Source organism: Ruditapes philippinarum, unplaced genomic scaffold (genome assembly GCF_026571515.1).
Source record: "Ruditapes philippinarum isolate M1 unplaced genomic scaffold, ASM2657151v2 ctg1025_1_1_1_1, whole genome shotgun sequence".
NCBI classification, from domain to species: Eukaryota; Metazoa; Mollusca; class Bivalvia; order Venerida; family Veneridae; genus Ruditapes; species Ruditapes philippinarum.
Genome location: NW_026857505.1, coordinates 19,479 through 34,827, shown reverse-complemented (window position 1 = coordinate 34,827; position 15,349 = coordinate 19,479). Strand labels below are relative to the sequence as shown.

The 15,349-nt window shown below is 32.3% G+C and overlaps 2 protein-coding genes across 2 annotated transcripts; both read right to left on the bottom strand.

The window, feature by feature from the left end:
* Positions 1 to 1,659: 1,659 nt before the first annotated feature.
* On the bottom strand, positions 1,660 to 3,969 carry LOC132749978 (uncharacterized). The gene is made up of 3 exons (XM_060739924.1): positions 3,854 to 3,969; positions 2,655 to 2,817; positions 1,660 to 2,368 (listed from the first exon to the last, which is right to left on the bottom strand). Exons 1-3 carry the CDS (start codon positions 3,914 to 3,916, stop codon positions 2,103 to 2,105), a joined length of 492 nt encoding a protein of 163 aa, XP_060595907.1. The 5' UTR covers positions 3,917 to 3,969; the 3' UTR covers positions 1,660 to 2,102.
* Positions 3,970 to 4,678: 709 nt separating this feature from the next.
* On the bottom strand, positions 4,679 to 13,313 carry LOC132749984 (uncharacterized). Its single transcript, XM_060739934.1, has 8 exons — positions 13,189 to 13,313; positions 12,401 to 12,437; positions 11,844 to 11,922; positions 10,557 to 10,685; positions 7,367 to 9,687; positions 6,446 to 6,590; positions 5,504 to 5,650; positions 4,679 to 4,864 (listed from the first exon to the last, which is right to left on the bottom strand). The coding sequence occupies exons 1-8, from the start codon at positions 13,232 to 13,234 to the stop codon at positions 4,679 to 4,681; spliced, it is 3,090 nt and encodes a 1,029-aa protein (XP_060595917.1). The 5' UTR covers positions 13,235 to 13,313.
* Between the last annotated feature and the right edge of the window lie 2,036 nt (positions 13,314 to 15,349).

Sequence of the window (15,349 nt, the reverse complement as noted above, 5' to 3'; positions counted from 1 at the left end):
ACATGTGAACAAAACCTTTTTCATCATGAAAAATTTTCAGGTCCGACACACTTTCAAGTGGACTGTAGAAATAACAAAAGCTCTTTAAATAAGTCGGGCAAATGTTTGTTTCAATCTGGTGAAGAAGAGAAAGTTGGAATTCGGTATTTCGACGGCGATTTAGAAAGTGCTGAAAACAATTCTAAATACCAGTACAAGGATATAGAAACTGAAATTTACAGTCAACCACTGCTTTTTACTACAGTTGCTGAAAAGCGAAAACGTTACAGAAATGATACAAAAGAACTTAGTAATAAAAATGGACAAAGTTTGATTAGCAATGCCTCGGCTGATACAGAAGCCTGTTTCGAAACGGAAGCTAATAAAGTTGATTCAGTAACAAAAACAAAACCAAAATCCACGCCAAGGTTACGTTTACCAAGCTTTGATGAAATGCTCTATATAAGTGATTAGTTGGATTGGGTTGAAACTTTTGCTCATCCCTTGCCCTAAACTATGCATATAAGGTAGTTACTTTAAGTATACTTGTTACATGTCGTTGCTGTAAGCGATGTGTTATATCTGATTGTATATGCTTCATGTACAATGTATATTAGTTTGTTTTGATTTTTAGAAATATTTTGCTGGCTAATGACCTATATATTTTTCCTCTTATTTCTGGATACATTTTTTTCAACTTGCTTCTGTGTTATCAAGACGTTGCTGTTGTTATTTTCAAGATCAGGCAAAATTTGAAATGTGTTTCTTCTAACATTCTGGTATTGCAAACAGTAGTGTTGTTCTATGTTTTATCCATTATTTATATTTAATTGCAATGATTGAAATGAGCTGCGTCATGACAAAACCAACATAGTGCGTTTGCGACCAGCATGGATCCAGACCAGCCTGCGCATCCGCGCAGTCTGATCAGGATCCATGCTGTTCGCTTACAAACCGTAATACAAGTAGAGAAACTGATAGCGGACAGCATGGATCCAGATCAGACTGTATGGATGCGCAGGCTGGTCTGGATCCATGCTGGTCGCAAACCCATTATGTTGGTTTTGTCATGACGCAGCTCAAATGAAGTCAAACTTATTTTCGGATACCTGTTAAATCGATTGTCTGGATTAAATTTGAGACATCATTTCAATACCGATTCCATCGATTGGTTGAATTGAATTACATAGTTTATTTCTTTAGGTTAAAAGCAATTACTACACTAAAATACATCAGTTGGCAATGACTTACAGACGTTTTCTAGCTATGAAATATAGACTGAACAAATACTGTTTCATAGGATTTAATATATTCAAACTTTTCATAACCTTAATATATGACAAAAGAAACATTTGAAGTGAAAAATAATGGAAGTCGCTGATCTCCATTTAAAACAATTGCCCTTGAATTTTAATGTTCTGACATAAATAAACAACATTAAAATTACAACCTTATTCTTTTATTTCTTCATTTCATTTACTTAATTTCAACAATGATGTTGAAAATAGTTCACAAATATGCCATATATAACTTGGATGATGTCCAGATAGAAAGAATATACTCCAGCTGTCTTCGTTCTAAGTACTGCTAAGTTATCAACTGAGCAAATCTAACACATATTCAACTTTGAAGGGGAGATAACACTGACGCCAAAAGAGTTATTTCCCTTCTCTGAGTTCCCTTTTTGTTGGTTTTAATCCCCGTTTGGACTGGTTTATCCAAAATATAACTAAAACAACTGACTTTCAATAGTATAAAATATTTTCCAAACAAACAAATGACTGTTTAGTACACAAAAACAACTAAACTGCATCTACTTAAACACTTTGACTTTAATCAAGTATACTCGTATACAAGCAAAATCATAGCAAATAATATCAACAATGACATTTCATCAAATAAAAGTTAGTATATCTATGTATAACGTTGCAAATTTTACAATTGTTACACATTAATTTGCTGACAGAAAATAGTTAAGCAAAAGAAAAATTATAAGAATGATTATCAAGTTCTATAGAATCTGGGTAAATTCTTACCTGTAACCTAGAAAGAATCAACTCCTAGAAAAATATATATATATGCATGACTTGAAATACACATAGCATGATTGTATGAATATGACTTTATAATGTTCCTATATTTGTCTGTTCGTCTGTTATACCCGTTTCTATGTACGTATCTATGTTGGTTATAATAGCAACAGTCTCAAGGGCAAGTTTCCATGATTCTATCTTAGATTTGTAACCCTCAAAGGCACATACTTTTCCTGAGAAGTTACCTTGGAATAACCTGGAATATTCTTGGAATGATGACATCACAGACTCTGTCACTACCTGCATATACTGTAAGTCAATATTGGTCACTGAATGTTCGTCTCTCCTCAACATTTCTAATGAAATGGAAAAAACAAACAACATCAACGTATGAGTGTAAAAAACTGAATTTCTGTTTCAGTAAATAACTGTCAAATTTATTTATGATTTAAGCATTGTGAAAAAAAACTACTTACAGGGCCTTTTCCAACTACTATTTTGGGAAAATAATAACAGACCACTTTCATTAATTTTATAATTTGGTACAGAATAAATATTTATATGCTTTAAGAAATTAACATTTTACTATTTCTCAGATTTCTAATTTTTGAAAATAAAAGCCTATCAATAGCTTATAATTACCTAATCTTTCATTAAGAAACTCCCTACACTTTTCCTCAGACTGTCCTGCACCTAGTACCACGTTCCCATAATGCAGCACACTGGAAACATGGTGAAGACAGTTCAACAACTCTTGTTCTTTCAAGTCCACAATCTCTGGTGAGACGCCATGCAATATTACAGTCTGTAAGATCATTTAACATATTACAATCATGTTAAAGTTCATTTGAGCCACATCACGACAAAACCAACAGTGCATTTGCGACCAGCATGGATCCAGACCAGCCTGTGCATCCGCGCAGTCTGTTCAGGATCAATGCTGTTTGCTTACCAACCCTATTACAAGTAGAGAAACTGATAGCAAACAGTATGGATCCTGATCAGACTGCGCGGATGCCCAGGCTGGTCTGGATCCATGCTGGTCGCAACACCCATATTTGGGCGATGGACAATTCTTCTGAGGGAACTTAAACAATATTTCATTTATAGAAGTTTTTAAAAACTTATTGTGCCAGACTTTGATTTCATATACAATTTGTGAAGGATATGCAACTCTATGAAAAAGTTAAATTGTGGAATTGTAAATAGTTTAAATGACACGAAAAATGGACCTTTTTTCATGAATAATGTTCAAAGGGTTTAAGAGAGATGTGAAGGTTTTTAACCATTTAGCAATGATTTTGTGTCTGCATCATTTTTTTACAAGGGAATACACTCTGAGGCACTTAAACCCAACACTTACATTTTTCGATATAAATTGATTATTTGTGAAAAGATTTTGTTCAACTTTGGACCATACAAAATTCAACATATCATACTTACTACTTAGCATTTTATTTACAATTCATTGACAAGAAAATAGAGAAAATAACAAAACAAATATGCTACTGCAAAATGAAAAATCACAGAATGGCTGTAAATATCGTAACAAAATGAAAAGTCTCTGAATCATTTAACTAGTTCTAATACTTTGTGTGACCTCATGCAGAAAAATGTAAGTGTTGGGTTTTAAGTGCCTCTGAGTGTATACCAAAATTTTTTTTCATACAGGCTTTTTGTAATTCTTCATTTTAAAAATTATACAAAATTAACTGCAGGCAGCAGAGATATAGCTTTAAACACTTTAGTCTAGTTGTTAGTAACTATATAAATATAAATAACCTTATATAATATAACTGTATACATGCTACAAATACACGTTTATGGTAAATAAAACACACCTGTGGATTATTTTCAGCCAATGAGATAACTGCGGCCACATTGTCTCTCCAACTGCTAGCCATTTCATTACACCAGTTACTTTGTAGAGATGCAATAGAAATTCCTTTACAAACATTTTCCTGGAAAACATTAAGACATATTCTTATGTGTAATTAATCAATACATTTATCAATCAATTAACTAATTAAAATAATTTGTTAAAATCAATCACTTTAAGACAGATCATATTACATGCATTAATAATGTTTCTTTTATGCTTAAATTAATATGTCATATAATTTTGTTGTCGCTCGACTTGAACCGTTGTATTTATGATGTATTTTTATGCTCAAATAAATAGCTTGAAAGAACTTTCATATCATATAATTTTGTTTTCAATTATTATAATAATTTGAACACATGCACTAATGATGTATTTTTATCTTAAATTAATAACCTGAAAGAACTTTCATATAGTTTTATTCTCACTTACTTTGAACACATCTATAAACATGTTTTTAATGCATTAAACATTTTCCGTTCTGTTAACAGTGACCAAGATTGAAATGTACTTTTATATATTAATACTGAAAATATACTATCATAAATAAACTTATTATCAAATTTTTGCTGCTTAAACACAAAATGTGTTTTGGGCGTCTAAACCATTTGTGTGTTTTGGGCGTCTAACGCATGTTTTGCATGACGCCGCTTCCAGAACTTTATTATGTTTTGCACTTATGAAGGCATTCTAGCCAAAATGTCTGCAATTAATAATGACTGAATGTTCAAGTTTGTGTGGCGTGTTTGTTTATAAATAAACTGATGCAATTTAACACAGGATGTTAATTGTCCAAACTAACCTCTGTTGCTAAGGTAACGTATGTTACCATATCAGTCTCTGTTGCTTCACTGAGTTGAATAAGTTGTTTATACCTGACGGTTTCCATGGTTACTATATCATGTTGTTCACAAAAACACATTATATCTTCAGATATGTTGCCTTTCACTAGTAACATATTAATGCTGAGCTGAAAATAAATGAAAACACTGGTATTTAAATCCGGTAATTACTTTTTGCAGTCCAAAAAAAAAGTTGTATGTTTGTAATTACATGTTAATCACTTCAGCTCTAGTATACAATCATAATGTAACATATGGTGGGATGGTTAGGGGGGTCTTGCAACAGAAGAGCATGTATGGTAATAAAGCCATCATTTTTGGCATCAGCTGGTACTGACGCCGACTGTCATTAATTCAGGTCCAAGTTTGAGAGAACTAAATTGACCTGTATACCCATATCAAAACTGGGTGTGATAGAAATCATTTAGATGATGATGAATACAAGAGCACCACATGTATTTTAAGCGCTCATCTGTTCAATTATGACCAAAAATGTTAGATAAAAAAGGGGCATAATTCCAAAAATATGTTTTTTTAAGAATTATACCCCTTGGCTAACAACTGTGCCTTGTGAAAATAATCAAGTATTCCAAGTTTAATGTTGATAACATTTAAAATGTTTGAATAATGGGCCACATTAAAATTTTTGAACAACAACAATGACGATTCAGGGGTTATAACAGCTCAACTTTTCCTTTGAAACAGACAACCTAAAAATGATCATAAAATGACTGCAATTGTAAACTTTAAATGTAATAAATTCCTACCTCTTTCAAAGTATCAATAATATCCTCAAGCCAACATTGAAGTTCAGTTTTACCATACTTAAATCTGTCTACTGATGTAAATTGCTTTGTTTTCATTGGTTTGTATCCTTTGTGCTTGAATGTCATTGTAAGGTCTCCATTAACCAACTGTAGAAATAAAATATTCATTATGAAAATCTAATGTGACGTCATTGGTGTAATACCAGAATTTATCATATACCCGTGCCGATTTTGCGAGTCGTAGAAACGGTATTGCATGGTTGTGCATATATTTTGATGTGACGTCATTTGCCTTATACAAACATAGTGTAAAGACGCACATAATGTTAGCGTTACACTATAAGTGCGTCAATGGAAAATGATTCTTTTCCATTATTTTGGGTACATGCTAAAAAGAATATTATATTCATGCAGGTTCAATAAATTCAATATTGAACTTACACTAATTCAATATTCTCTGTTTACCATTTTTTCTTTTATCATTTTTTCCCCTTTATCAACAGAATTATATAAGATTTATAAAGTGACTGCAAGACCGTTATCATGAAAAATAGAGTGAGGAAAATATCATTTTATTCAATAATATTTTCACAGAACATTATAATATTGGGGCGTCCGTGGCTGAGTGGTTAAGGTTGTTGACTTAAAACCACTTGCCCCTCACCACTGTGGGTTCGAATACCGAAAGGGACTTTGAATTTTTTCATGTGAGGAAGCTATCCAGCTAGCTTACGGAACGTCGGTGGTTCTACTCAGGTATCCGTTCGTGCTTGAAATAGTGCAAGGAAGGGCACCTGAGGTCTTCCTCCACCAGTAAAGCTGGAATGTCGCCATATGACCTATACTGTGTTGGTGTGACGTAAAACCAAATAAAACAAACTAACATTATACTGTATATGTCTGTGACAGACCCAAATTTACCAAAAGGAATTAATACACTACCAATGCTCTATACTGTCTTTCAGGAAATTTCTGCAACATCATCATATTATCTACAGATGTTTGTACAAGAACGCCATCAATAACCTCAGGTGAGCCTCTACCTACCCCAATGTTTGAATGACAATCTACAAAGTCTATGTTCAATCTGCAAACAAAATAATGTTCTGAGCATGAATTTAGTCATTAATGAATATAATTGAACAATCTGTCACCAATCTTTAGTAACTTAAAGGGGTTAAAAGCTTAAAAATCTTGTCAGTTATGACAGTAATAGTTCCTATAAATCACTTGGTATGATAATGAGCTAATGGTTCTGGATTTCTCAAACAAGTTCAATTGCATTATAGAATCTTTCCCCAAGATTCTTTATTATATCAACAATCTAATAAGAAAGCTTGACAGTCTCCTAAAAGAACAATGGATTATAAATCATCAGTTGTAGAACAAGAATATTATTTGTACACTGTTTCTTTTGGTTTACTTCTACTTTTAAGCAGTATTCACATGTTATCAAAGTAAATGTTTCATAATAAGATACTGACAGCAGTGTAACCTGATATAATGAAACTTAAATATCTTTAACTTTATCATTTGCATACTGCACCAAATTTTCAAAATCATCACTCAATCTATAATCTCCCATCTTGGAAAAAAAAGAATATTTAGATTTATTCAACCTATAATCTGCCAACTTGGAAAAAAGAGAATATTTAGATTCATTCAACCTATAATCAGTATCAGTGCAGTATGCAAATGATAAAGTAAAAGATATTCCCAACTTGGAAAAAAGAGACTATTTGGATTCAATAACACCTAAAGCAATTGCAGGCAATTATTCTATGAGAAATCTTGTTACTTATAACAATAATGAAAAGTTCTTTTACTTTAGATTGTTTGCTTTAGAATAGAAAGAAACAAAACCTGAGTTTCCCTTCCTTGCTCTGCTTCAAAATGACATCACATACAGCTTTGTTAATATTTTCATCTCCATCATGATTCACACCACAAACCAAGCTTCTCACTTCTACTTCCAATTCTTCAGCTTCTTCACTATGACTATGTATTAACTGCCCTATAGCACTATTATCAAAGTCAGGAATCTGTTTTGCTTCCATACGGTTAGTCTTTGGTTCATTTTGATTAACTTCACATGTATCTAAAACATTGCTAGTCCCACTTATCTCACTTTCCATATTCATATGTCTACTTCTTAAGAAAACATTAGGCTTACTAATACTCCTTGTCTTACACTCCTTCAATGCTAAATCCTTTCCTACACTTGAAACATCCAATTTCGGCTTGATACTATGCATTGTTCGATAGTCATCATTTGATTCGTATTCATGGCTTGCACTAGAATTTGAAAAATGTGAAATATCTAAATCATTTCCACTTTTAAACGGACAAACTTTTGTTTCAATACTTTGATCATCGCAAGTTTTATTTTGTTTTGATATATTGTTTATTTCTCTTAACATACTGTTAACACGTTCAAGATCTAATTTTCCTGGAGTTTGTTTCATATTAGCAACTATATCTTCATCAGGCAGTGATGCTGGTTTATGATCAGAACACAACTTATCAGAACTAGAATCATAATTTTGCTTCATTGGTACAGTGTTTTCATTCCTGGATAAATTGGTTCCACCACCTGGTAAGCCCATATTCTTGTTGTTTCCAACACTATCTAACTGTCCTGTATTTCTCTCTACCTTATAATTTTCCATTTCGTTTAATTCTTCAATTTCTTCTTCCTGGAAATGTCTACTATGAAATTTCAACGAAGAAACATTTAGTTTATAAGAATCCTTCTTATTTTCTCTTCCAAGTGAACCAAGTAAAGAATTTATCTTCCGCATTTCATCTTTTTGAAATGAATTCTCGTCCTGTTTCTTCTGGTGAAAATCATTTGAATGGGAAGAATTAAGTACTGACTTATTCAATTTTTCAAAACTACTCTTACTGACAACTTTTTTATCATCATTTTGTGGTACATCTTTAGATTCCACAAACTCCTTTGTACCACTGCTTGAAAGTTGAGGTTCAACTGATTTTTCTTTCTCTCTTACCATATCATGATTTATACAACTTTGTTCTAATATCTCTTTAATCCTACTATATTCCTTACTACAAGTTTGTAATTCAATGTCAAAAGAACATGTTGATGCTTTCTTTTCATTAACTTTTGAACAATTTTCTTCAGGCTTACTATAGACAAAATTTTTAGACAAATCATCTTTTTCTTCTTTTATCAAATTTTCCTTCAATTTTATGTCAGTAAACTCAAATGCTACAGTTTGAAATTCATTCTCCTCTTCAAAATCAGTTGTGGTTTTAGAATACTTATTAGCATCCATGTTAGTTCTTCTATTACCTGAATCTTGATTATTTTCAAAGCAAACTTCAAACTCAGAATCAGATTCATCAAAACAACTATCAAATTCATTATTGTCAGTCTGATCATCATTCATATTAAAAGCGGCTACACACACTTTTTCTTTTAAAAATGTCTGTTTACTTTTCGTCAATCTTTCAATATCATTTTCTATGTCTCTCTTTAAATTCTCGATGTCAGTTATAATTGCCCCTGAGTCATCAGAATTCTCCTCACCATCTGATATATATTTCTTGTTGTAAGTATCACCTGTTTTTTTGCCATGATCTACACAACCTTCACATGGATCAGCAATCACACTATCAACCTTTCCATTGCCTTTCTCCTCATCATCTTCAATGCCATCAAAAAACCAAGATGTGTCATCACAATCTTCATCTTGTACCATGTTTTTCATCTCTAAATGAATAAACTCTATACCATCTTTATTTACATTAATTGGTTCTTCATTCTTAGAAGAAGTTTTAATTTTGCTGACAATATCACATGCGAGATTGTCATTAACCACATATTGTATGTGTTGGTGGTGACTTGATTCAATTTCTACAGCAATTTCCAAATGATTTTCATCTACTATCTCAGCTTTATTCCCAAAATTAACATCATCCTTACAAGCTGTGATACATATTTCTTTTATATTTTGATCAATTTCTTCATTGTCATTCAAAATGCTATCGTTGTTAACATCTTCCCTCATGTCAGTGTAACTGCAAGAGGATAACTTGTGATGATGAAATTGAAACTGTTCTATACACTCAGAAACATTCATCTTTTCATAGTCAATGTGTTCAATACATTCATCTATAGTTTCTCTCATATCTCTAGTGACAACTTCTAATGGAATTCCCTGCAAACAGAAATGGTATGGTTACCATGAAAAACTTAATCAACAAAGATAAATCAACAAACTAACAAGAATTGCAAGTTAAACAGATGCCCCTTTCTGCTGCCAGGTCATCTTTCATTTATATAACTGTGCCAGCTTTCATTTGTAAAGCTGTACCAGCTTTCATTTGTAGTGTGCCAGCTTTCATGTGTACAGCCTTGTCAGCTTTCATTTGTATAGCTGTACCAGCTTTCATTTGTAGTGTGCCAGCTTTCATGTGTACAGCCATGCCAGCTTTCATTTGTATAGCTGTACCAGCTTTCATTTGTAGTGTGCCAGCTTTCATGAGTACAGTCGTGCCAGATTTCATTTGTATAGCTGTGCCAGCTTTCATATGTAAAGCTGTGCCAGGTTTTATTTGTGTATAAAGTTTTGATCAATATTGAAAACTTTTCTGTATATGTTACCAGAAAGTACACAGTCAATTTCTTATTTCACCTATCAAACATTTTCTTCAGCTTGGTATGAGTTGGTTTTAATGATTTGTAATTGTATAAAAGATGAAAGAAAAGAATAAACCATTTATCTATCTTTTTATTTCTATATTTTCATGTTGTTCTTAAATTCTTTACAGGTTCCCTTACATCTAAAATGGAACAATTCTGACATAACCACCTGATACTAAAAAAAGTAATTGTCTTGCATTTAATTGTTTCGTATTCATTGCAATTGAATTTTATTTATTTAAGAAAAAGATAATATAAATGACAATTTACTACGGCAGTAAAACTGAATGTATTGCCAAAACAATAATGAATAGCGCTATTCAATATTTTCTTTATTTTTTTTTTCAATGAATTCTTTCTTAAAAAGGTTATACCAATACAAACCATTTCATGTAGGTGTGTAGCCAGTCTTGACCAGGAATGTATGTAGAACAGAAGGTCATCAGCAGCTCCAGCACAGAATCTTTTCCTGAACTCCTGAGATACACTGATAATATACTGGTAAACTGGATGCTGAAACAATAACAAATCACTTTTCAGCCTATCTCTAATGTTATTTTCTTGTTTGTGTTCAAAGGCGTATTTTCTTCCTTAGTAAGGGCAAATGTGTGTTTATATAAAAAAATAATAATAAATCACTTTCAGTGTTTAACATTCCATATTGCAAAACATCATGTTACATGGTTTAGCTATATTGTCATTTTGTCAATGTGTAACTTTTTGAAAAACTTAAAAGGACACTAGAAATAGTTTTTGAGAAATAAAAGTAATATTATTTTGGGGGCTTAACAGGCCTTTATGTCACATGATTACTATAAGGATATGGCCACTTTCTGGCTTTATTGGTGGAGGAAAACCACAGGACAATGTGCCTTTTGATGCATTTATTCAAGTACAAGAGGGTACCTGAGTAGAACCACTAAACTTCAGTGAGTTGGTTGGATAACTTTCTCACATGTGAAAGACTCCACAAAGTAGCCAACAAAGTTCAGACAGAAATGATAGTCAAATAATTTAAAGACAGCAAAGATTAACCACTGGGCTATGAAGGCCCCTTATTCCAAGTTAAAAAGACATTATTCCCATCCAAATGTAAGTGGTCAGTAAATACGTAAAACTAAAAATAATGTGACATTTTGCCATAATTGTATTAAATTTTATATATTGCTAAGAAAAATTTATCAATGATCAATGTAACCAACAGTATTTTCTATAAATATCCTTTAGAATGTATCGGTAATGCTTAATTCTTAAAAAGAGTGGGGCAGTCTTTTTATAACTTTGGCAGTTTTTATATTGTATTATACATATTTTTCATTATCTATTATTTGTAAATCACCATTTTAATAGCCAGCATACCGTATTACTATTTCACCTCAACTTGACAGTAAAAAAAAATGAGCATAATGTCACTTTTACCAGTGATTAATTATTTTAAAGCAAGGTTATAATATCCATTACACAGATTCAGCAGGACCACACTAGCTCAAGAGACCCATAGAAGGTTATCACATGTATCAACTTTTTGTGGCACATTTCACATTCATTTCTAGACCATAAATTGAATACATACAAGATAGAAAGAAAATAACAAAACATTTATCTATTGTAAATAGACCCTTGAATAATAAAAATTATAAAAGGTTGAATTTCTTTAAAGTTTACCAATACCTCAACATCGAGATGTTCCAATAAAAGGGAAGCATATCTAAAGTATCTGTTGCCTCCATCATCTTCAAGACACTTTATTCTGAAATAAAATCACAATAAAATCAATTTCAAAATCCAAGACAAAAATTTACTATTTACCAGTCTATATCGGTATAACTTGCTTTATTCAATTACATTTTGTTTATAACACTTTTCATACTTTTAATAAATAAACTTCGACAGCCTAAATAGATCAACTTATTTCATTTAAATTCTCATGCACTCAGCAATCAGTATTATGGCTAAGCATAAAACTTTACCAAACACTTCCAGTTTTCTTTTGACAGGTATTACGATTGAAAAGAGGTCTGCAGTTTGATTGTTTACCGAATAATTCCATTTATAAATGTTTAGACAAACATCATTTGCAATGGGAGAATCTGACTTGCCCAGCAAGGCAAGTTTGATCAACTTTTTCTCGCCCTACCCAAACTTTCACTAGCAAATGCTAGTGGGCGAGTGCATTTGTTGAGGCCTGCGAACTACATTTGATAAAAAAACAGAATTATTCAATTTACCTTCTTGATGGTCCAAGGAAAGATTTTACAAGCTCACCTGCAATGGAAAAAAAACAACAACGATACAATAAATAGCAAAATTAATTACCACATAATACGTAACCTGCTCCTAAAAATCACAGACACATGGGGGTCAGATCCTTCCCCCCACCCCCACTTGTAACACTGATGCAAAACAAAGTTGCTAGTGGCATTGATTTGACCTAAAATCTGTTTAACCTTGTTATTTATGCAATAAAATATCAACATATGAACAAAACAAGAAAAAACATTTTTTTCACTGTTATATTATTATAGACAAGGTATGCAACATCCGAGTACGAAAATTATGGGTATCGGTGTCAAAATTTTCCACTGGGTGGTAATATCGTCAAACTAACGCAGTAAAGCCTGAAAGTCAGAAATCACCCATGCCCGAAAGATGAGACCCTCATGACATGTACATTGTAGCCTGGTATTTACACTTTAAAACGCATCAACAAAAAGATAAAAAATTATGAGTAGAACACACATGCAAATAACTGGATTTTACATACTTTTAAATGGTTTTATCCTCCATGAGTGGCACTAAGTCTCATGAGCCTGTATTTTAAGAAAAATTCTACATGTAGAAGGTAATGCCTAAATCGGAAGTGTTCTCCCGCAGGACATGCTATATTCTATAAATTTATTGTTCCAGTTTGTTGATACAAAACAATAAAATCATCAAAAAATACACTTTCACATAAAAATAATTAACTGACAGCAACTTGAAGATCTGGTGCCAGTGTATAGTCTATATATATTACCCAAATAAAGCCTGTTTTGCAACTGATGGTGTTTTCTGACGCTCATCTTTCTTAAAATACTGTAAATCGGGTTGCAGCTTCTCGAGTTGTTGTTGTTGTTGTTGTTTACAATCCAAGAGTGCTAAAGGGAAATTACTCTCTTTAATTCTGTAAAAATAGACCCAAAGAACAAAAATTGAAAGGAGTAAATCCTGTTACAGGTAATTAAATGTGTTTAACCACTAGACATTTCTTAAGCCATTCTGAAGGCCTCATATAATGTTAGATGATTTTTTTTATCTTTACTGATATATTGTTGAAATTCAAAAGCATTTGTAAATTATACATTATTAAAGCTTTGGGTTCAATCTGATTAAAATCAGCCAAATAACGCTACGGTATTAAAAGTAAACATAAGAATTCTGACCTTAATCGAGTCAGATTGCTATAAGTTGATGTTAATAAACTTGAAACACGTGTTTTTAAATAATGAACAGTGCAAATCAACCACTTACAAAAGGGTACCCCCATGAAGGAGTATGATAGAGTAATACCAAGAAGCGAAAACAATCTCTAAAACGGACAAAGAACAGGGTTCCCACAAAGAAGAGAAATCAAAATTCCCTGACTTTTCCATGACTTTTCCCTGACCAAAACCATTTTTCCCTGACCAATAACAGCGTCAAGTTTGCACAATCTTAGAGCATTTAATGTTTTTTTTATACATGTATTTGGTCCTCCTCCTCCCAAAACAGCCAACCTTTTTTATCCAATTCTTTATTTTAAATTATTCAAGATAAAAAATACATGAATATTAGTGAGCAATTGTCATAAGCAGCTTGTCTTGTTTACTTTCAACAAGTTCGAGTACATTTATCAAAAATGTAAAATATTTGATAATACATGTCATGCTAAAAGATGTTTCATTCTCTTAAAACTACAAAGCAGTGTTATCAATGGAGGATTGACTAAAACAGGCCTACATTTTAATTAAATATTATATGATATTAATCAATAGAAACTGGTGTTAAACAAGAAACAATAAGCCAGGTAATGAAGTGGCTACATAAAAAGCAAAATGCAGTAAAAGCTAATAATACTACTAATAAAACTAACTATGGCAGTGAATAGTATCTCAAATTTATGGTTTAATGCATGTGTGCAAAAACACAACATGGCACTAAAATGATTGGTACTTCATCGAAGTCCACTTAGTGTTTTCTCAAGTTTCTCAATATCTTTACTGGATTCTTTAATTACTTTTCTTTGACCTTGACCCTGAAGGCATTGCACTGGACATTTGACTTCACAAGCAAGTTCATTTTCATATTTTTTTCAGCCTCCTGAGCATATTATCAGCCTCTTTCACAAGAACAAACCATAAATAGCTCAGGAGGCAAGGGATGCTTAAACTCCTTTTAGCTTCTTTAAAAGATAGTTACTGTTAATGCCAAATCTTCAGACAGAAGCATAATCAGTATATAAAAATAAAACAGATGCTCATAATCAAAAGTAACAATAAAGATACCCATAATAATGGAAGAAACTGCCTTAGCTATTACTGTATTTGCTTCTTGCTGTTTGACAAAATCATTATTTTCTACAAAATTCCCTGACTTCTCCCTGACTTTTGCCTATTTTTCAAATTTCCCTGACCAATTTTAAAATTCCCTGACTTTTCCCTGACCTTGAAAAAAAATCATTTTTCACTGACTTTTCCCTGACCGTGGGAACCCTGAAGAAGCTCAGCTTAGAACATCATTGAATGATGTTGCGGCCTGAATACTACATGAACTATATGAAGTTAGAAATTATCCACGTGGTATTTTCGGCTAGAAAAATATTTGAAACATTTTATGGATATACACATTTGACACAGACTTGGGCATCCTTCTCGGTCGCTTACACTGGTTAGTGCATGAGATACACTGGTATTTTATCTGTTTGACAAACGTCTTCGTTTTCACGTTTCATGTATTCATTTATTTTTATTTTTTGCTTACTGTTTAGCGCACAATTTTACACGCTTTCGTTTAATCATGTTTGAAGCTTGGTGATAAAAAATCATATATTTAAAAAAAAATGCTGTGATACGCTATGCCAAAGTTGAAGGAAACTGACAGGTCTATGCGGCGCTGTTGGCATAACCAAAGCTGGTGCTCATCATTAATTCTGACGTTGC

Coding starts and splice junctions, on each gene's coding strand:
- LOC132749978 (XM_060739924.1), bottom strand. CDS start 3,916: ATGGCTAGCAGTTGGAGAGACAATGTGGCCGCAGTTATCTCATTGGCT. Junction 2,818..3,853: donor TGGCTGAAAATAATCCACAG/GTGTGTTTTATT, acceptor ATGATCTTACAG/ACTGTAATATTGCATGGCGT. Junction 2,369..2,654: donor GTTTCTTAATGAAAGATTAG/GTAATTATAAGC, acceptor CCATTTCATTAG/AAATGTTGAGGAGAGACGAA.
- LOC132749984 (XM_060739934.1), bottom strand. CDS start 13,234: ATGAGCGTCAGAAAACACCATCAGTTGCAAAACAGGCTTTATTTGG. Junction 9,688..10,556: donor CTACACACCTACATGAAATG/GTTTGTATTGGT, acceptor TTCTGTTTGCAG/GGAATTCCATTAGAAGTTGT. Junction 6,591..7,366: donor AGCAAGGAAGGGAAACTCAG/GTTTTGTTTCTT, acceptor TTTTGTTTGCAG/ATTGAACATAGACTTTGTAG.